The sequence below is a fragment of the Peromyscus eremicus genome, chromosome 1, assembly GCF_949786415.1.
Source record: "Peromyscus eremicus chromosome 1, PerEre_H2_v1, whole genome shotgun sequence".
In the NCBI taxonomy this organism is placed as follows: Eukaryota; Metazoa; Chordata; class Mammalia; order Rodentia; family Cricetidae; genus Peromyscus; species Peromyscus eremicus.
Window position 1 is genome coordinate 77,006,126 of NC_081416.1, and position 20,479 is coordinate 77,026,604.

General features: G+C 50.3%; 1 protein-coding gene across 1 annotated transcript in view; it reads right to left on the bottom strand.

The window, feature by feature from the left end:
• The window catches only part of Katnip (katanin interacting protein), a 121,077-nt gene that overhangs the window by 45,857 nt on the left and 54,741 nt on the right, over positions 1-20,479 (bottom strand). The window contains exons 7-12 of the mRNA XM_059267211.1: positions 19,540-19,664; positions 18,296-18,361; positions 16,998-17,104; positions 14,668-14,770; positions 11,158-11,373; positions 2,315-2,452 (exon numbers count right to left, since the gene is read on the bottom strand). Of these exons, the coding sequence (XP_059123194.1) occupies positions 2,315-2,452; positions 11,158-11,373; positions 14,668-14,770; positions 16,998-17,104; positions 18,296-18,361; positions 19,540-19,664 (755 nt within the window). The remainder of the gene's footprint in view (positions 1-2,314; positions 2,453-11,157; positions 11,374-14,667; positions 14,771-16,997; positions 17,105-18,295; positions 18,362-19,539; positions 19,665-20,479) is intronic.

Below are 20,479 nucleotides of genomic sequence, written 5' to 3' on the forward strand. Positions count from 1 at the left end.
AGACTTCAAAAGGCAGAAAGCAAAGGGAGTTTTCTGTTGGTCTGAGCAGTAGGGCCCATGAATAGAGCCAGAAGGACTGTGCCCACCTCGTGGCTCTCAGGCCTATGGTGCCTAGCAGGTGCTGGTTGTGGGAAAAACTAGAGGAGAGAAGAACAAGGGTAGGGTGGGAAGGAAGGAGGAGGGCAGAGGAGAGGAAGAGATGTTAAGGGCTCCTCTGGAGGAATGCCAGCTTTGCTTCAGCCCTCTCAACCTCAGGCCCTCTCACCTGGGTGTAAGAAAGGGCAGCATAGCTGCTCATGAACTACAGGAATGTGAACTCACCCACTGGTTCTTTTTATTCACCCATCTATCACCTGCTCATCTCCTTGGCACAGATGAGTGGTGGAGACCTCTGGCCCTACTGTCTTGGAATCCACAACCTTCAGAGGAGGATAGGGAAGGCTCATGAGGCCCAGAAGTGGCTCAAGGGCAGAGGCCGATCCCTTGAGAAAGCATCGCCTGAGGAATCTGCAGGGCAAGCGTCTGGAGTTGAGTGAGACGGGGAGGTGGGCAGGCACCAGGGTGTGGCACAGCAGCCAGCATTCGGGAGGCTGGCATGAGCAAGGGGAGGCATTGCTGGGGAGGCAGAGACTGGCACAAAAGCATGAAGAAGCTCAGATGTCACACCAGAGGTTTGACCTTGAGCCTCTGGGTCAAAGGGTTTGAAGCAGCAGAAGAGTGTGATAGAGGCTAGAGGCGGCTGGAGACAGACTGGAGGGCTGAGGCAGGAGGATTAAAAGTTCAAGGACAGATTTGGCTACAGGGTAAATTCTAGGCCATCCTGGACTATATAATAAGGCCTTGTCTCAATAAGTAACCAAGCAAAGGCAGGAACAAATAAAACCATCCCCAGGCCAGTTCCCAAGCTCACGGGAATGGTTCGAAGTGCCAACAGGGCCCAGGTCTCCTCCATGGAGGCCATTCACAGAAGCTGTGCCTCTGGCTAAAGGTTTACAGATGGCCACAGAGCCCACAGTTCCCTAGTGTCTTTTAGCAAGATGGAGGTTGGAAAGACAGCTCCCACTCACCATGTCTCCCGTGCTAGTCCCTCAGGTCTTGCATGAGGCCTGGCCACTCCTGACCCCATGTCTCCTGAAGAGGGCAAGAAGGCAGAATGGCAGTGCCCTGCCCTTCCTCACTCACACAGTGCCATCCTCTGTATGCTGTGAGGTGTGGCCTCCTGTTCTTACTTCCCTTACCCCCTGGGGGCTCCCTGGCACTGCTTGCTCCACCTTGCTCAGGGCTCCAGCACACTGCATGATCTGTCTACATCTTGTCTGTCAGCGTCTCAGCAAGGTGGCCTCCAGGGCAGTTTGTGTCTTTTGCATCAGTCTCCTCAGGACATATCAAGAGATTGACAGCGCCTGGTGTGCCCATATGGGTGAAGAACTAAAGCAAATCAACACATGAAGAACACACTGCAGAGGGAAGGCTGGGGACAAGAGGACAGTGCAGGGCACAGAGCAAGGACTCTGGAACGGGCCCGCAGCCACACTGAAAGCTAGCCATGTAGAGCCAGCTCCATACCCCCGAGAGCCAGGTCTGACACACAGAATCCCTGTCCCACCTACCAAACTACCAAATAAGAATCTACTTTCTGGCCAGGCGGTGGTGGCCCACGCCTTTAATTCCAGCACTTGGGAGGCAGAGGCAGGTGGATCTCCGTGAGTTCAAGGCCAGCCTGGGCTATAGAGTGAGTTCCAGGACAGGCTCCAAAGCTACACAGAGAAACCCTGTCTCAACTCCCCCTGCCCCCCTAAAAAAAGAATCTACTTTCTGCCATGCATGGTGGCACATGCCTTTAGTCCATCACTCAGGAGGCAGAGGCAGGGGAATCTCTATGGGTTTGATGCCAGCCTGGTCTATAGAGTTCTAGGACAGCCAGAACTACATAGAAAGGCCCTGTCTCAAAAACAAAAAAAGGAAGGAAGGAAGGAAGGAAGGAAGGAAGGAAGGAAGGAAGGAAGGAAGGAAGGAAGGAAGGAAGGAAGGAAGGAAAAGTCTGCTTCCCAGCAAGCTCTCCAAGCTTGGTCCCTGCAGATTAACACCTAGCTGCGTGGCTAAATGAACGGGCCTAGAGTCCACAGGCTCTTCTTCCCAGACTCACATGATAGAGTATTACCACCGCCATTTCCTAAACCTTAGGAGCTGTAAGTTCCATTCCTGGTGGCTTTCACGGAGGCTCTCGTTGGACTCATTCCGAACTCAGGAATCAGGCCACTGGCACACTGGGCACCACCAAGTGAGCTGTGAGGAGGCAGGGCCTGCCACTTACCCCATCTGCTGTCCAGTAATTCCGAACCTTGATCTTGGCTAGACCGAAGTCCCGAAGCTGTCGCATGTTGTGGATAATAAAATAGAGCTGAAGTGGAGGGTGGAAGGGGCAGGTCCACACTGAGGGGTCCTTCTTGCTCTGAAAGGCCAAAAGATGGGAACTGTAAGGGATATTTCTGCCTGTCTCCAGGACAAAAGGCCAGTGACTCTGGCTAATTAAAGCCAGCAGACATGCAAGGGCTGGATGGGGCCACCGCATCTCCATAGTGAGTGCTGCCCTCTGCTCTTATCCCTCTCCAGTTGCGCTTCATAGCGCCAATAGCCCTGTCCCTGCAAAAAGCTGCCGGCCAGATGGAACTCAAAATGCAGTGGGCTTTATTTTAATCAGCTTAATGGGCTTTGAGGATGGCACTGGGGGTGGGGAGGGATGCCAGGAGGCCTAGAGAGAGCCTTTGCTGGCACTGTTTGATTAACCTGGCAAGCAAAGCCTCTGATTTTCTTTCGTCAAACCCTGTGGAATTTTTCAAATTTGAGAAGAGAGGAGAAAAAGAAATTTCGGAGCCATGTGCTGCAACAGGGCCATAGCATGGAGCTGCTGCTCCTTTCAGGGTTTCTAAGTGCAGGGGGTTTCTGCTTGCATTTCCTTCACGAGGCAGGAGGCAGCCAGGGTGTTGCCAAGACTGCCCTTGAAGACACAGGGCACCAGAGCCAGGTGCTTGCTGAAATCTACATCCTTACCAGCACCACTTCCTAAGGGAGAGCTTTGGTGGCCAATGGGTAAAGCCCAATCAGGGGACTTTCTGCTCCAGTCACACCCTATGATATTTCTACACTCTCTGGGAACCAAAGCTGCAGCTGGGCCGGCAAGTTGGTTCAGTGGGTAAAGACACCTGCTGCCAAGGCTAACAACCCGAGTCTGATTCCTGGGACCACAAGTTGGAAGGAGAGAACCAACTCTTAAGAATTATTCCTCTGAAACCACACACAAAGAATACAATTAAAACAGAAGAAAAAATTCAGCCAGCATTGTTCCCATATACACAGCATGGGCAGCTGGCTGGGCACCGCCTGGACCATGCTTGCTGCCCTTTTCACCCTGGGAAGTCCAACAATACGTCACGTGGTTCCTCATTCCCATCCTCCTGTGACCCTGCCTCTCCTCCAGGCAGCTTTAAATGTCTGTAGTACCAGAGGTGAGTGTAGACTGTCTCTGGTTCCTGTCACAGCATTTTAGCAGTGCTCTGTAAGAGGGACCCCTAGTCTCCCTCCTTCCTGAATCCCAGCGTTAGGTACAGCTCCTTGGCCCAGCGCTGACCTAGTGGCTAAGTGACATGGGTCTCCTATCATATATGCTAGGGTTGCAGCTTTACAGAAGAGACTACCTTGCATATAATTAAAAAAATCATCTGGGTGCTTCAGATGTCGGAAAGGAAAAGTAAGCACCAATTCGTTGCCAGAAAAATGGAGCAGCTTACCCCTCAGAGCCTGGTTTCTGAATTCTCCAACCACGTAGAATGCTTGGCACTGAAGGCCCCACAAGTCAGGCTTGGGGCCCAGTATTTGCCTAAAGCTAGGCTGCCCCTCTCAGTACCTCAGTCCCCACTAATCACTACATACCCCTCCCATCACATCACATGTCCCACCCTCACCTCCTCTTAGGTCCTGCCTGGCCCCACAGCCATCTTGGCTTTGGAATATATTGTACTCCAAACAGGCATCACCTGGCATCTGAGAGCATCTCAAGGACTCTTGTCACCAAGAATGTGCCTATTGCTGGAAGCAGGGAATGGAGGCTAGTGACTCTGGGGCTCAGAAGCCTGGCTCCAGCTACAAGAACAGCTGGGCCTTGTCTTCTGACAATAGTGGGTGCTTTCAGCAGGGAAGAGGCAGTGTTTGCTAGGAAATGTAGGTTCAAGGGATGCTGACTTACTCTGGAAGCACCTTGGTTGTGCTAGAACTCTGTGTCGAGTCAAGAGAGCTCATCTCCAAATCCAGCGGGTAAGCTCACCCCTCCCTCTGTGGTGGCCTGACACTGGCAGAGAGGGGACAGGAATTGATTTCCCTTCTTATTTCTGTCAGCAGGAGGAATGGCAGGAGAACCAAGGGGGCACTGTGTCACTTGAAACCCGAGTGCATTAACCTGAGGATAACTCACGGGCTCATTAGTGGCCCTCCCCTCTGCTGTTTCCCGTTCAGACAGAATCTGTGTGAGGACCTGGTGGGAAGCCAGAGACTGACCAGCACATCCTGGATACACCCCAGTGCCAGGCCAGCAGGCAGAGCATCTATAGCACCTCCCCCACATCACAGGCAGAAAGGAAGGGGCAGGACAAGGATCATGGCAGCCTCCTGCTGCTGCTACAGTGCAGTGTGAGGCCCTCTGGAACCCTAGGGCGAGCGGACTGCTGGGCCTCCTTGTGGATGGAAGGTGAAGGTACAACTTGGCCTCTGGTCTGTCTGCCTTAGGATGCCCATAGCCCATATGGTGGAGTGTGCGTGGGGTCTTCTGTCTTAGTGATTATCATAAGCATTTATTATCATAAGCATTTATGGGACCAGACTGAGCATGGATAAGTTCTACTCTGACTCATAGTCTTCTAGTAGCAGACCCTGAGGCAAAAAGCCCTGGGCAAGTGCGTAGACAGTGTTAGAAACCTAGGCAGAGAGGGGAGGCAGACTGCTCGTGAAGGGTATGTGAGTAAGCTGGCCATTCCTGCCAGCACTTGGAGTAAAAGACCATCAGGGAGACAGGGAGTCAGTGTGGATATATCTCAAAAAGATTCTAACCACGGGACATAATGATCCCCACACCAGCATGGGCTGAAGGCTGCTTCTAGGGGCTTTAATACCCCTCTTCAGCTTGGGCTAGACACATGAAGGCCCAGAAAACGTATGTGGGGACTAACTACAAAAACCAAAGGTGATTTCTGTCCCAGCATTGATTAAACACAGATCTACGCACATGCAGAGAAATGCCAGCTGCCTCAGAACTAACCCTGTGTTAAGGAACTAGTAGTTTCCAAAGGAATAAGCTACTAATAACAAAATAGCCAACATTTTGGAAGGATGTCAAGGGCACTCTGCTTGGGAACCAGCCAACCTCCAAATGTCTTCAGATTGTATTGTGTTTACGCACCATTTGGACAGCTTTTCTGTTTTCATTTTTTGGTGTTGGGGATCAAACTCAGGGCCACACATGCTAGACAAGCTATCTGCCACTGAGTTGGACCACTACTTCCGTTACAGCATTCTTGGAATGACAGTCTAAAGATGAGAATAGACAAGTGCTATTCTCCAGGTGCTAGGATGAGCCTGGGGGATGGAGTTGTGCTGTATCTTCATGTGCTGGCAATCCCATAAAGCCACGCATGACAAAATGGTATAGAAACGCGCGTGCACGCGCACACACCACTATATGAGGACTGTCTATGAGTACAGTGGCCACTTCTGTTATCTTTGGGGGAAACTGAGCAATAACACATGGCAACTCTGTGTGTCCTTCTTGCTTTGAGATATAACTCATATACTACAAAGTTCACCATTTTCAAGTGTGCAATCCATGTTTTTCCAGCATATTTACAGGGTACAACAAGCATCGCCATCTTTGCCCAGCACATTTCACTTCTCACTGAAGGAGCCCTACACCCATTGGTCACCTATTCCCATGCCTGGCCTGTTCCTGTGTCTGTATATCTGCTTAGGCTGTGTTTCCATAAACGGAATCATTCACTATGTGGCCTTCTCATACTTAGCTTTCAAGGTCCATGCATGCATGTTGTAGCCTGTACCAACACTTCATTCCTTTTCATGGTTGGTATTAGTATACTGTATGTCTAACATCACCTTTTCATTATTTGTCTATCAGTCTGTGTTTTGGATTGTTCCCATCTTCTGTTGAGTTTCTATTTTTTTGTTGTTTTTGTTTGTTTGTTGTTGCTGCTGTTTTTGTTTTTCTGGTGAGCACATCTCTTGGTTATACAACCAGGAGTGGAACTTTCTGAAGAATTGCCATGCTGTTTCCCACGGTGGCTGGTCTATTGGCTTTCAGCAGTACTTGTCATTTGTTCTGGTCATCCCAGGGGGTATGACTGGGTCCCACTGAGGTCTTCATTTGAGGTTCCAAAAAGTACATGTTGAGTACTGGTGTGTACTTTTCTGTGCCAATGTTTTGCTTTGTTTCAGCAATATGGCCTTAGAAATCCACCGGGACCACTCCCTTCTCTTCTACGTTTTATAAGATTGAAGGGACTGTCAAAGGCTCATTCTTTAAATATCTGCCAGGATTCACCAGTGGCACCATATCATCCCAGGCTTCCCTTGTGGAGTTTTTGATAATCAGCTCAATTTCTTTCTTTCCTTGGGATTGGTCTGTTTAGATTTTTCATTTTGTCTTGAGTCAGTTTTGATAATTTGCTCTCCTTGGCATTTATACAGTTCAAGTACGTTATCTTATTTGTTGGCATACAGTCTTATAATCCTTATTTCTGTAAGGTCAGTAGTTATATTCCATTCATGTGGTGATATTTTGAACAAATAAAATTTGCCTGAAGATCAGAGAAGCAAAGCAAATCACAGCCACCACCTCTTACCTCACCAACTCCTCAGCCTGCAAGAGCCAGAGTTCCGGTCTCCTTTGGCCTTATATTCCTTTCTCTGCCCAGCCATATCACTTCCTGTCTCACCCTTCCAAGTGCTGGGATTAAAGGTGTGTGATCCCAAGTGCTGGAGTTAAAAATGTGTGCCACCACTGCCTGGCTCTGTTTCCTTTTTAGACTGGATTAATTTCATGTAGCCCAGTATGGTCTTGAACTCACAAAAATCCAGACAGATCTCTGCCTCTGCCTCCTGAGTGCTAAGATTAAAGGTGTGCACCACCACTGTCTGGCCTCTATGTTTAATCTAGTGGCTTGTTTTGTCCTTTGATCTTCAGGCAAGCTTTATTTCCTAGATTACAAACAATATATCACCACATTTCCCCCCCTTTTTTTTTGTCAAAATACCAACACATCTTCATTCCCTTTACATTCATTGAAATCTTTGCTTCCTCCTTTATTAGTCTAGCTAAAGGTTCTTGATTTTGTTGATCTTTTCAAAGAACCAACTTTGGCTCCATTGACTTTTTCTCTATTGATGGTCTTTTTTTTTTTCTGTATAATTTTTTACAGCTTTCTGTGGGTCTATAATTGTCTCCAAATAAAAAGTTTAAAACTATGTAGCATGTGATTTTATGTATCAGGGATATGATGTGACCAAGGACAGACAAGCGCTTATCAGTTAAATGGGGGAGGCTGATAAGCCCAGGTACAGAAGCATTTATTCTAGTAAGACATGCTCTGAGGAAGATAACAAAGACAACAGTAACCGGGCAGGAGGGGACAGGGCTCTCCACACTGTGGGCAGGGAAGCCTTGATGAGAAAGGGATACTTGGGTGAAATCGAAATGCAGGTGATCTGGATCAGCATGCCCAGAGATGTGGGGATGATGGAGGCAGACTACTAGAGAAAGGAGTCGGGGGCAGACAGGGTACTGTGGGCCCTATCCACCCAGTTGCCCAGGTGACAAGAGGCAACTGTTATTTGTTGTTGTTTTTTTCCTGTAAAGGCACTTCCAGGAAGGATTAGCTAAAGGGAACGCCCCTCCTGAAGTGGGGACCAGATATAATGAGATCTGAGGAGAAGGCCACCCTGCCTGCTTCCCCCATTAGCTGACTACTGCTCTTGTTGATGGGTGTCTATTCTGAAGGTGCCTCCATCCTTCCCCGAAGACAGCTCCTGCAGCCTTCCCACATGACTGAAGGGAGACCTGTGGCTCTCTAGGAATCCTTCAGGCTCTCAAAGATACCCAACTGGGACTACTGGGGCATCCAGTTGCATGGACCAGGCAGCTACTGGAGTCTTTGCCTCTCTAATGCCATTAGCCTCTGCTGGGCTCCCTCCACGTGGACCCATTGTGTAAGTTAATCTAATAAATAAACAAATCCCTTTGTAATATACATTCCATGGGTTCTGTTCCCCTAGAGAGCCCTGACTCATGGAGAACGGAGAGCAGGAAGAGAAGATATGAAATGAAGCCCACTTTCACAGGCTTTGGGACCTGAAAAGGACTGGGGAGATGAAAAAGGCCCACTGTCAGATCCACTGGGAAGCAGAGACACAAGATTCGTGGGCAAGCGTGAAAGCAACTAGCTGAGAGAGTAGCCCTCAGGACAAAAAGTATGCACTACCTAGTTCTTAACAGTTTTTATGGAATACAATAGAAAATAAATTTACTGGAAATAACTATTGACTTGGGAAATCCCTAATTTCAAAGGCTGTAAGCACTGGGTGTGGGTAGCCTAGCAGGTAGAGACTGTTGCTAAGCAAAGGAGTCCTTGAGGGAACAAGACACAAGGTGAGAGAAGTTGGTAGGAAAGATCAAGACTCCACAGGGCTGGGTATATAAATGTGGAGACATCACAACACCATGGGCCAGGGATGGGAAGGGTGGACACAGAAGGGACAAGATGGAGGGTGGGCACAGAAGGAAGGGGCCAGCGATAGAGAGGATGGACACAGAAGGAAGGATAGCGCTTTCCTTTTTTTGTTTCTGCTTTTCTTGTTTTCTGTGTGTGTGTGTGTGTGTGTGTGTGTGTGTGTGTGTGTGTGTGTGTGTAGGCCAGAGGTCAACAACAGATGTCTTCCTTACTTGCTGTCCACCTAATATTTTGTGACAGGGTCTTGCTGACCCTAGAGCTCACTAATTTGGCCACGCTGGCAAGTCAGTGAGCTCCAAGGACCAACCTATCTGCCTCCCTAGAGCTGGCATTGGACACATGCTGCTGTGCTCAGGCCCCACCCTACCCGCTGCCCTTGCCATAGGTACTGGGAATCTAAATCCAGGTTCCTCATGCTTGTATAGCAAGCATTTACCACCTAAGCCATCTCCTCAGCCCATTTGGGTGTTTAAGACAGGGTCTCACTATTTAGCCCAGGCTGGCCTCCCACTCATAGCTCTCCTGCTTCTGAATGTTGAGATGACAAACAGGTATCCTCACCACTCCTGACCTAGGAAGGGGTTTTTTCCCAGAGTCTACCAACACACCCTCAATTCCCTATAATGAAGCAACTTCTCCTTCAAATCTCCTCTTTTTAAAGGTACTTCTCTGCTCAGATGTCAGTGGTACCCTGCCAGCCACTACTGTGTGGTCAGGTCAGGTCCCTCAAACCCTTGAGGTCTCATTTGCTCATTGATGAAATGAGGACAGTTCGGGCAAGGTTCACATGAAGGTCAAGTGAGACAAAATATCAGGCTGTGGCTGGTAAAGCCAGTGCCATTGGATGTGTTTGGGACAGGGCTTTCTAGTCACCCAGTCCTGGAAGACTATGGAGGGAATGAGGGGGTCCAGCCCGCCCACAGGAGGATCTCAAGATCCAGCAGCTCAGCTGACACAGCTGCACTGTATCCCAACTTCAGTCCCTGCTCCCCCAAAAAACCAAACCTATGAAGTCACCCACTAGCCAAGCTCAGCAGCCCCAGGAAGTAGAGAGAGGCACAGCCACTATCAGAACTGTCCCTGGGGATCCCAGGGATGCTTTCTATTGCTCATGGGGTACTCCGATATTTTCCTTTTCAGTACTTTAAAGAACAACACTGATTTTGGGTGGATGGCCTAGTTAGGTTTCTGTTGCTGTGATACAACAATGAGGGAACCTAACTTGGGGAGAAGGGTGTATTTGGCTTACAAGTCCTGATCACAGTCCATCTTTGTGGAAAGCCAGGGGGCAGGAACTCAAGCAGAATTCGAGCAGAGACCATGGAGGAATGCTGCTTACCAGTGTGTTTCACGGCCTCCTCAGCCTGCTTTCTTACACAGCCTAGGACTACTCGCCCAAGGTGATGACAGTAACCATTAATCGAGAAGATGCCGCACAGACTTGCCTACAGGCCAATCTGATGGAGGCCTTTTACTCAAATGAGGCTCCTCTTCCCAGATAACCCAAGCTTATGTCAAGTTGACAACCAACCAACCAGCACAGTGGAGTCCATCATCCAGGTATGTGACAGGGCTTTAAGAGACAGAGAAGAGCACCTGACACCTGCCTCATCCCCTGCTCTGCTCTCAGATCTGCAGGCTCTTCCAAGGCAATCAGAAATGGTGCCAGACACGGCACAGGAAAGCCATGTGGCTGGCTGTTCTGCTCAGTACAGCTAACTTGAACGTGACGGGAGGAAGCAAGGCATGGTGGCATGTACCTCTAACACCAGAACCAGGAAAGCAGAAGGCAGGCTGTTGGTTCAGTTACTCTAGGCTTTGTAGTGAGTTCAAGGTCATCCCAGACAACGCAGCAAGAGCCTGTCTCAAAACCCATAAAAACCAGCAAAAAGATGGTAACAGGGGAAAATACAATTGCTTATAAAACTAACCTCTATTAACTATCTAAAAGAAAAAATATTCAATGTCTGTTGGGTGTGGACTCATGGCCTCAAGAAGCAGCACCCTGAGGAGGTGTGGGCACAGTGTGTGGGCCAGGCTGCAGCTCATGAACTTGGTCCCACCACTTTCCTGTGTGTGACCTTGGCCATGTGCATGCCCATCTCCAAGCCTCAGTTTTAGTGTTTTCATCTACAAAATAAATGAAGGCACTGGCCCCTGTGACCCCTGGTGGTCTATGGTTAGTGGTCACAGCAGGCAAGACCTCAGGGAGAGACACACTGGGAGCCTCAGAGGGTGCTATTCCCATGGGCTTCTCCTCACTTGGCTACAGAGAATGACTAGGGTTGATGACAGCATGCTTCCCCAACCTGAGACTGCATCCTCACTGTGGACAGAGAACACACAGCAAACCCAGGCCCCCTTCACTTACCACTAAGTCCCTGCTGACAAGGCAGCCCAGCTCTCCTGGCAACACTGCGTTCCGGATGTCCACATCGTGAGGTGAGACATACAGCTTTATATTGTTCAGGTCAAAGAACTGGACTTCCGTGAGACCCACCCATGATGCATTGCCCCAGTTAGACAGGATTTCCATGGTCACATAGATGGCATCTTCAATCTCATCTGCTCTCGCTCTCCACTTTTCCTAAGAAAAAAACACCACAGGGCAGCAAGCCTGAACTTAGTACTGCTATTGTTCTGTGCCCCCAGGGCCTTCATACAGCATTCAGCCCCATGGTGCCTCACAGCACCTGTCCATTGTGGCTGCTAGCAAGGGCTCCTATTTGTAACGTATGTAAAACATCAGGAGTGGACTGGAAAGATGGCTCAGTGGGTAAAGGTATTTGCTGCCAAATTTGACAACCCGAGTTTGACCCTCAGAATCCATGGTGGAAAGGGAGAACTGACTGTAAGTTGTTCTCTAACCTACACACAGACACAGACACAGACACAGACACACACACACACACACACACACACACACACACACACACTAACTAACTAATAATGTTAGTAATAAATAAAACATCAAAACTTTAAAGTCATAACTAAAACATAGGGATTGGGTTGGGTGTGGCTCAGTGGTAAAGCACTTGCCTAGCCAGCATAAGGCCCCGAGTTCTAGCTCTAGCACAGAAACTGTATATATATATATACAGCAAATACACACCCAGCACTTACTAAATATCACACTTGAAGACCTTCAAATGAAAGAAAGCTATTGTAAAAGACTGGATTCTGACTGAACACACTTCTCGCCCACTGCAGTGTTCATGGCCCAGGAGCATGCTGTAACATCTGAAGTCGGCAGGTGGCCTGGGCTGTGCTGGAGTCCCCTAAACCCATTGTCCCAGGATGTGACCATTTGCAGCCAGAGCCTTTAAGAGGTGATTAAATCAAATGAGGCCACTGGGGAGGGCACTTTCTCATCTGCCTGGAGGCCTTAAAAAAGGAGGAAGTCTGGAGCCACAGGAACTAACACCAGGACACACAGAGAAAATGACCAGTGAGGAAGCCAGCGCTTGCAAGGCAAGGAGAAATCCGCTAGCTGCACCTTGACCTTGGACCGCCGTCTTTGCAGCTATGAAAAAGACCAGTCTGCTGTTTAAGCTGCCAGCGCATGCACCGAGTGTAGTCTGACGGCATGGACCAAAGTCCCCCTGTCTTGGTCAGTCATTTGACATTCCCAGCCTGGCGGGGTGAGCAGGATGCCACCATCCTAGTCTGGAGGTTAAGCAAGACACCCCCCACCACCACTGCCATCCCTCCCCCCACACCCACGTGTGATCAGGGTGAAATAGGCTTGGTTCCCTGGCTCTCCTTCACTGATTTCAAGCCTCCCTCCTTCCTGGGGAGGCTGTCTGGTCTAGGAGCGTGTGTGAATGCCATCAATAAACAGCAACCCTGTGCCATGGCTTCCTAGAGGCCCTCAGGGCCCAACTGCAGCGCTGGTCACCACGGATCAGCCACTCACGAAATGGTGCATTTCCCTGTGTGCACGTGCCCTCTGTTAATTAGCATCAGTATCTGCAACGGTTCTGTGAGCAGGAAGCCGTGTAAATGAACAGCAACTGTTCCCCACTTATTTTTTTAATTAATAGCCAGTGAGACGTGCGAGCGCTCCCAGCATGGGTTTGGACAAGCTGATTGCCACACGATGAGAATGGGAATGGAGATGGGGTGGGGGTGGTGTGAGGACAGGTCAGCTTGGAGCTCCTGGCAGGAACACAGCACCAGCTTGGATTAGCTGAACTGTAAGAATGCAGAGTTCCCTCATCCTTCTCTAGCATGTAGGCCCTGGCCAGGTCCTTGACTGCCTTGGGCCTGAGTCCCAGGCTTGCAGGACTGGCCTGCCTGATTCTGGGGTTGGCAGGCTCCTGAGCCTGATGCATGCTGGGACCAAGTGACTTTGTTGCTAGGAGGGAGGGAGGGAGCTAGATGGGAGGAAAACTGTCTGCAAAGGACTGGGGATCTCCTGCCCAACACAATCTGAAACACACAATTCCTGAATGGGGATTCCAAATGCAGAGGCTAGAGTATGGAGTGAGAAGTGTCATCATGTGTCAGTATCCCAGCTGGACATAGGCTGGTCCCCGGCACTCACTGCCCCTCTCACAGACCACTTGGTTTCTTCAAGCTTAGCCACCTACGACTTATTCTTCCTCTGTCATAAGGTCGTGGTGCAGTGGACTGGCCCTTTCCTAAGCAATCAGTGTGTGCTGTCCCCTGGGCCACTAGGAAGGAGGGATTTGTTGACCAAACTCAGGCTAGTGCAGACAAGCTTTTCTCACAGGCAGTGCTGGAGGCTTCTGCAGCTGTTAGGGACTCCAAGAAGGGGCAGGGGTGGGGCCAGTGCTGGGATGAAGCTCGGGGTGCAAATGACTCCATGGAGACCAAGTGGAGAGATTTAGTGAGCTGCAGGATGTAGTGGCCACCAGGCCACCCCAGTGTTTTCAGTGCCAAGTGCCTATAATTTGTTTCTCTTTGTTGTGCAAGTCACACTGCCCTGGATTTTCTGTCTCCTCTACAGCAATTTAATCCATATGGGTTCTTACTAATGTGGCCCAAGTTACAACACATTGTGAATCTTCTCAGCTCAAGAGGCAGCTGTTCCATGCTGGGGATGGGGGTGGGCCAGGAGCTTTGATGTTTCTCAAAGATGGACTTTGAAACAGGTATTTATGGGTTCCTCCTGTCCTGTGCCAGGCACTGAGTGGCACATCTTCACCATCCTGTGCTGCTCATGGAATTCGGGTGACAGGCTCCATGTGACAACCTGCTATCTTGCTCCCAGCCACTACAACCACACTGCACTGGGGGATGACTACCAGTGTCTGCAGCTAACTTTATATGATTACATTTCTACATCTACTTATTTACTGTATGGATGTGGGGGTGTATGGGTTACACATGGGAGCTCAGGTGGAGGTCAAGACAGCTCAACTTCCAGGAGTCAGGTCTCTCCTCCTATCGTGTGGTTCTGGCATCAAACTTGTTCGCCAGGCTTGACAACAAGCACCTTCACCTTCAAAGCTTATCTCCAGTCCTAACATTTTATGTTTTGTATTTTCTCTCCTTCTGGTTGTTTGTTATATAGTCCAGGTTGGCCTCTAACTCAAAATCCTCCTGCCTCAGCCTACTAATTACAGACATTGTCACCACACCCACCAAACTTAATTTTCAGTTCTTAATTGTGGGCCACCCTGGATATTTTCCTGCAGGCTTATGGGCTATTTCTGTTTCTTTTCCAGGAACTTCTGGCCTACACCTTTCTTCTTTGGCCTCTATTGCTCCATCGTGTGTATGACTTGGTAGAGAGATGTTAAGATGATCGTCATCAGTCTTCCCCACCAACCAGAACTGACTGCTCCGAGGGGCCTTCTCCTCAGCTTTCAGGGTGACATTGGTAGAGACTGTCTCCATGAGTATAGGCTCTCACCTCTGGGTCTAGTACTGGCTTCTCTGTTGGCACAACCACCTGGCTGAGATGGGCAGTGTCACTTTCCATGGTCTGCAGGACTCCCAGAAACTTATGCTGTTGTCTGAAATGGGATTTTGTTTTAGCAAAGAGGCAATAACAAAGAATACACACAAGAGAACAAGCCCATGAAAGGGACCGCAGAGCCTTTAGCGTCCACTTGAGAAGCTTGACTAAACCTTGCACAGAGCTCAAGGGCATATACAGGTCTCCTCTCCTTTTGTAAACAGCTGGACAATTAGTAATGAAATCAGAGCCCAGGCAGAGAAGCCAGCTGACCTCTCCAGCTGACTAAGAACTTGCTCACAGACAGGGCAAGGAGTCAGCCTTACTAAGAGCTGCCAAGCCCACGGCCTGTTTTATATAACCCAGAAGCTAAGAGTGGCTTTTATGTGTTTTAAGCATTGTTAAAACCAACAACAAATAACAAAACCTCCAACTGCCAAGCCCGCAGGATTTCCCAGCAGGCCCTTTACAGAAATTGCCAACCCCAGGCTTAGAGACCCACCCTTTGCTAGAGCTGGTGTGCACCCCACATGTGCAGAGCCCCAAAGCAGAGGATTCCAGTGATGAAGAAGGTGGCCTCTGGCTAGTGCTGCCTGCTGCAGAGCTGTCAGATGCAAACCCGCCCTGCGGCTGGAAACCGAGGGAGCTCTGATTTATGGCTGCGGTGAAGTGGAGCCGCTTCCATCTGCAAACATGCAGGAATGGAGAGCTGTGCCTTGAGCCATCCAGTCTTCCAACACACTACGAACAGGAGCTCCCTGGGGGGATGGACTCAGACTTGGAGGGCACATGGTTTGGCTGGCACCCCCCACTCTGTGCAATAGTTTCAATAGCCTTGCCCACTTCCTGGCCTGATGACACCTCAGGTCACGGCACTTAGTGACCAACATTCAGGCTTCACTGCAGTCCCTTCCTGCTCCTCAGCCAGGTACTTTGTACAGTCTGCAGCATGCACAGTCCTGCATCATGGCCCCGGGAGTATGCCTATGTGCCAAGACATGTGTGACACTGCAGGCTACGGCGGTGTGTTTCTTTGGGGATCAAATTTCCCTGAAGATCAGAAGTGAGTCTACTTTGCTAGTAACACTTGCCAATTCCAGGGCCTATGCTACATGCTAAGGGACAGAATGCTGCACTGAACATACTTCGACAAAGAAAAGGAGTCTCAGGGGATGATGCTTTGAGGCACCTTTGTGACAAGTCAGTTTGGGGACAGGCTCTCTCCTAAGCTATGTGGGGTGCTCGGCGAAAACCTGAGGTAAATTAAGCCAGTTTAGGTGCAGAACAAAATGAACAAGCCAGGAGCCACTTGCATGAAAGAAAGCATATCAGTGCTGTGCTGGGGGGTGAGGGGAGGGTGCTCAGTGCTGTGCTCTGGGGCTGGGGGGTGGTGAGGGGAGGGTGCTCAGTGCTGTGCTCTGGGGCTGGGGGGGTGAGGGGAGGGTGCTCAGTGCTGTGCTCTGGGGCTGGGGGGGGGGTGAGGGGAGGGTGCTCAGTGCTGTGCTCTGGGGCTGGGGGGGGTGAGGGGAGGGTGCTCAGTGCTGTGCTCTGGGGCTAGGGGGGGGGTGAGGGGAGGGTGCTCAGTGCTGTGCTCTGGGGCTGGGGGGGTGAGGGGAGGGTGCTCAGTGCTGTGCTCTGGGGCTAGGGGGGGTGAGGGGAGGGTGCTCAGTGCTGTGCTCTGGGGCTGGGGGGGGTGAGGGGAGGGTACTCAGTGCTGTGCTCTGGGGCTGGGGGTGAGGAGAGGGTGCAACTCTAAAGTGCTGGTCAAGACACTCTGGAATAACATGGCGGGACAGCAGGTCTCTGTCATTGTCACTAGACAGGATTGCAAACATCTGAGAAACTGAGAGAGGCACACCTCAAGGCTTCTGTCTGAGGCGTTTCTAGACAGGATTTGATCACAAGGGCTCTGACCCAATAGATAGTTTTACGCACTGAGGAATTTCTGATATCATGGCATTCTGGAAGGTGGTGAAAAGTGAGAGGTGGGGTCACTGGGGGAATGTCCTTGGAGTTGTTATCTTGCCTGGCTCCTTCCTGTAACTGTCTCTGTCTTGGCTGTTATGACAGGAACTTCTCTCCCCTGCCACAACCTCCCAACCACGACGAACTGACACTTCTGGAACTGTGCACCCGTTAAACTCTTGTTGTTTCTGCTAGGTACTGTAGTCAAAGCTAAGCGAAAAGGACTACTGCAACAAGAAAACCCAAGGCTGGTGAGACCCTCCAGGCTGCACTGCTGTGGGCCTTCTGGATTGGGGGCTCTGCATCTGCTTGGAGAGTACCTGCTTCCCAAAGGGCCCATTCTGTCCATGGCTTGGCTGCTGCTGTTGGCTCCCCCTGCTGCCCCGAACAGCTCAGGATTGGTGGTCACTGGAGTGACGGCAAGCAGCTGAGGGCAGAAAAGCTGATTAGACAGATATCCAACGGAAGCCTGCAGCCTGACACCTCACAGGACAGTGGTCAAAGGCATGGGCTTTTCAGGTACCTGGTCCCACCACGTAGATATGGGGGCACAGAGATGACAGCGCCAGCCTGGGGAGGGTCAGCTTAGAATCCTATATGTATTCTCAGATCATTCTGACCAGGGAGGTTCTGGGAAATAATCCTTCTATGAGCTACTGAACAACTGTCACCTAACTACTCATCACTCAACTCACCTGGGCTCAGTTTCCTCCTAAGAGACTGGACCCCACACACACTCACGTGAGATGATATGTTTCCTTCTTTCTCCTCTACCATCTAAAATGGAATGGGATGGGATGTCTGTCTACAGGTGACTGTCGTAGTTAGAACCTTGTGAGGGTCAGGGGTCAGAGGTCAGGCTGGCTACTCAGGAACCCTGGATCCCAAGGCAGTCAGAAATGCTGACTGGCTAGTGCCCAAGATGTCCTGTCTAGTAGGTCAAAGGCAATTAGGAAAGAAAGAAACTCAGTTGGGGACTCTGGGATGCTGGCACCCTTTTGCATGTTGCCCACCCCACATACAACACTGGGCTTCTTTCTGGTCCTTAATGTAGCTAGCTCATGGCCACCTCCAGCTGTTGCCAGCTCACCTTCCACTTGTCAGAGCAAGCATGGCTTGCTCCCGGACACTCTGTCCCCATATGTCTATTGGCTCCACTGATGTACCTACAAGCTCCTTACAGCCATAGGTAGACTGTATGGGCCACCTCTGTATCCAGAACACTGGGAACACCTGAATGTGATGAAGGCATTTCCTGGGTGCTTTATTAATTCACATCTTTTACGAGATGCCTGACTGGCCTGGACAGATAGACAGAACTTATTTATTCTCAACACTAAGATTTACTTTGGTGTTATCTCATTGAGAAACAGAAATGGAAGAAGGAAGTGGGTCACCAGGCCTGGCTGGGCTCCAGCTTTAATTTGCAAATTTGGCCAAGCCACTCAAGTTCCAACTTGCACAGTTGTGGAATGGGTAGAAGGCCAGTGCTCAGGTTGCAGAGAGGAGCTCCTGGGACTGTGGAAGGGAAATGGCTGGGGACCATCAAGGCAGTGTGTTTGTGAGGTGGGGGTGTTATATGCATGTCCAGCTTGGTTGAGCTCAGCCTCACACTGACCTCTGGACTGTCCTCCTTGGCCTTCAGCAGACTGGGCCATGATTTTGCTAGTGGTTCCTTGGTATCCTGCAAAGACCACATCAGATGATGTAAGTAGGGATGAAGCTATAACTGTGCATTCCTCCCATACAGGGAAGGCAGAGAAGAAGGGCCCTTTCCACATTTCCCTGACAGACTGGGCAAAAGGCAACCTCTGGGAAGATATGCCAAAGGTTCTGCTCACCAACCAGAAGAACCACCTCCAGATGGAGAGCACAGAGCAGCATGGACAAGAATGTGAGCTGGCAGCCAGGCTGACCTTACAAAGATGTAACCCCAGTTGACCACATCTATAATCCAGGCAGAGGACCCTACCTATTGTGGGGTCACCATGAGCCTCAAGTGGGACAGGCTAAGGGTCTCAGCAGCAGAGCCAGAGACTGCAAATACTGAGGAGTATGTAAGGCCTCAGCTTCCAAGGCCTCTGCTCCACCCCACCATTGACCTTCAAGTTGTTCCTGGATGTCTGAGCGGTTACAGGAGTGAGGGAAGTAGGCCAAGGGAACAACAGGGACCCTGTGGCTCATGTTCTGGGACCAGCTTCAGGAGAGCCACAGCTTACTGCCTATTCAGCCACACATCGGCCTGGCATCCTGTAGCATAGGCCTAAGCCATCCCAAATTTGCAGGGAAATGACCAATGATTCACACGTCAGTGCTTGGCTGTCAGAAATAACCCAGAAGCTGCAAAATGGTGGCTGAAGTGGGACCCTGGACAGATGGAGAGCAGCTGTCCATAAACAGGTGAAACGCAGAGTCTGTGGTCAGGGAGGGCTGCTGCTCCAACCTTGCCTGGCCTGTGTGCCCCAGTCCCTCCTTAGCCCTCCCCCGCCCAGGTGCTCGCACCTGCTGTGCAGGGGGGGCTAGCTCAGGCTCTTGGCTGAGGAACACCTGCTGTGCAGGGGGGGCTAGCTCAGGCTCTTGGCTGAGGAACACCTGCTGTGCAGGGGGGGCTAGCTCAGGCTCTTGGCTGAGGAACACTTGCTGTGCAGGGGGGGCTAGCTCAGGCTCTTGGCTGAGGAACACCTGCTGTGCAGGGGGGGCTAGCTCAGGCTCTTGGCTGAGGAACACCTGCTGTGCAGGGGGGGCTAGCTCAGGCTCTTGGCTGAGGAACACCTGCTGTGCAGGGGGGGCTAGCTCAGGCTCTTGGCTGAGGAACACCTGCTGTGCAGGGGGGGCTAGCTCAGGCTCTTGGCTGAGGAACACCTGCTGCAGAGCTGCATTTTCCACTTGGATGGCTTTCAGCACGGCCGAGGCATCTTCCTCTCGATCCTCGGCTGCATGTGCTTTTCGAGTTGCTGACAAGGGTCTCTCTCTCCGGCTGCCAGGTCCTGTAGAAAGAAAGCAGAGATGTTCTTTAGCTTGTCTTTTCATAAAACAGCTCGAAATTCAATAGCTCTTACTGAGGGACACTCTGTAAAAGAACTGGCCAGCCCCCTTAAAAATGTCAAGGTCTTGAGGGATGATGAAAGCCTGGAGAACTGTTCCAGATTAAAAGTACCCAGGCAGGCACAATAAGCAGCTGCAATGGTCACCTCAGGGTGACCAGTAAAACACTCACGTGCACACACACACACACACACACACACACACACACACACACACACCTGAACACCTGAGTTCATATCCCAGCCATGTAAAAAGCTGGGCAAAGTCATGTAAGATATACCCCAATTCTAGGGATGGAAACAAAATGATTCTAATAGGCTTGCTGGCTTGCCAGTCTAGCTGAAATGGTGAGTTCCAGGTTTAGTGAGAGACCCTACTTCAAAAACTAAGGTCACGATGGTATGGAGGAAGACACCCAATGTTAACCTCTGGCCACCACATGCACCTGCATGGGCATGCACACATGTACATATACACAAAGAAATAGGGGAAAAACTGTTATTGTGGTAAGGAAAGAAATCTGAATATAGCCTGTGGCTTAGATAACAGTTTTATACTAATGCTAAATACTCCCAAATTCATGAGTGGACCGTGGTATTATAAAACTAACATGCTTGTGCTTAGGAAATCCAAGCTGCAGTGTTGAGTGCAAAGGGGAATGCTATCTATAACTTATTACCAATAGTTTAAGGAATAAACAAAGAGAGTCATTCCTCAGTCTCCCTGATCCATAGGGGATTGATTCCAGAAGACCACA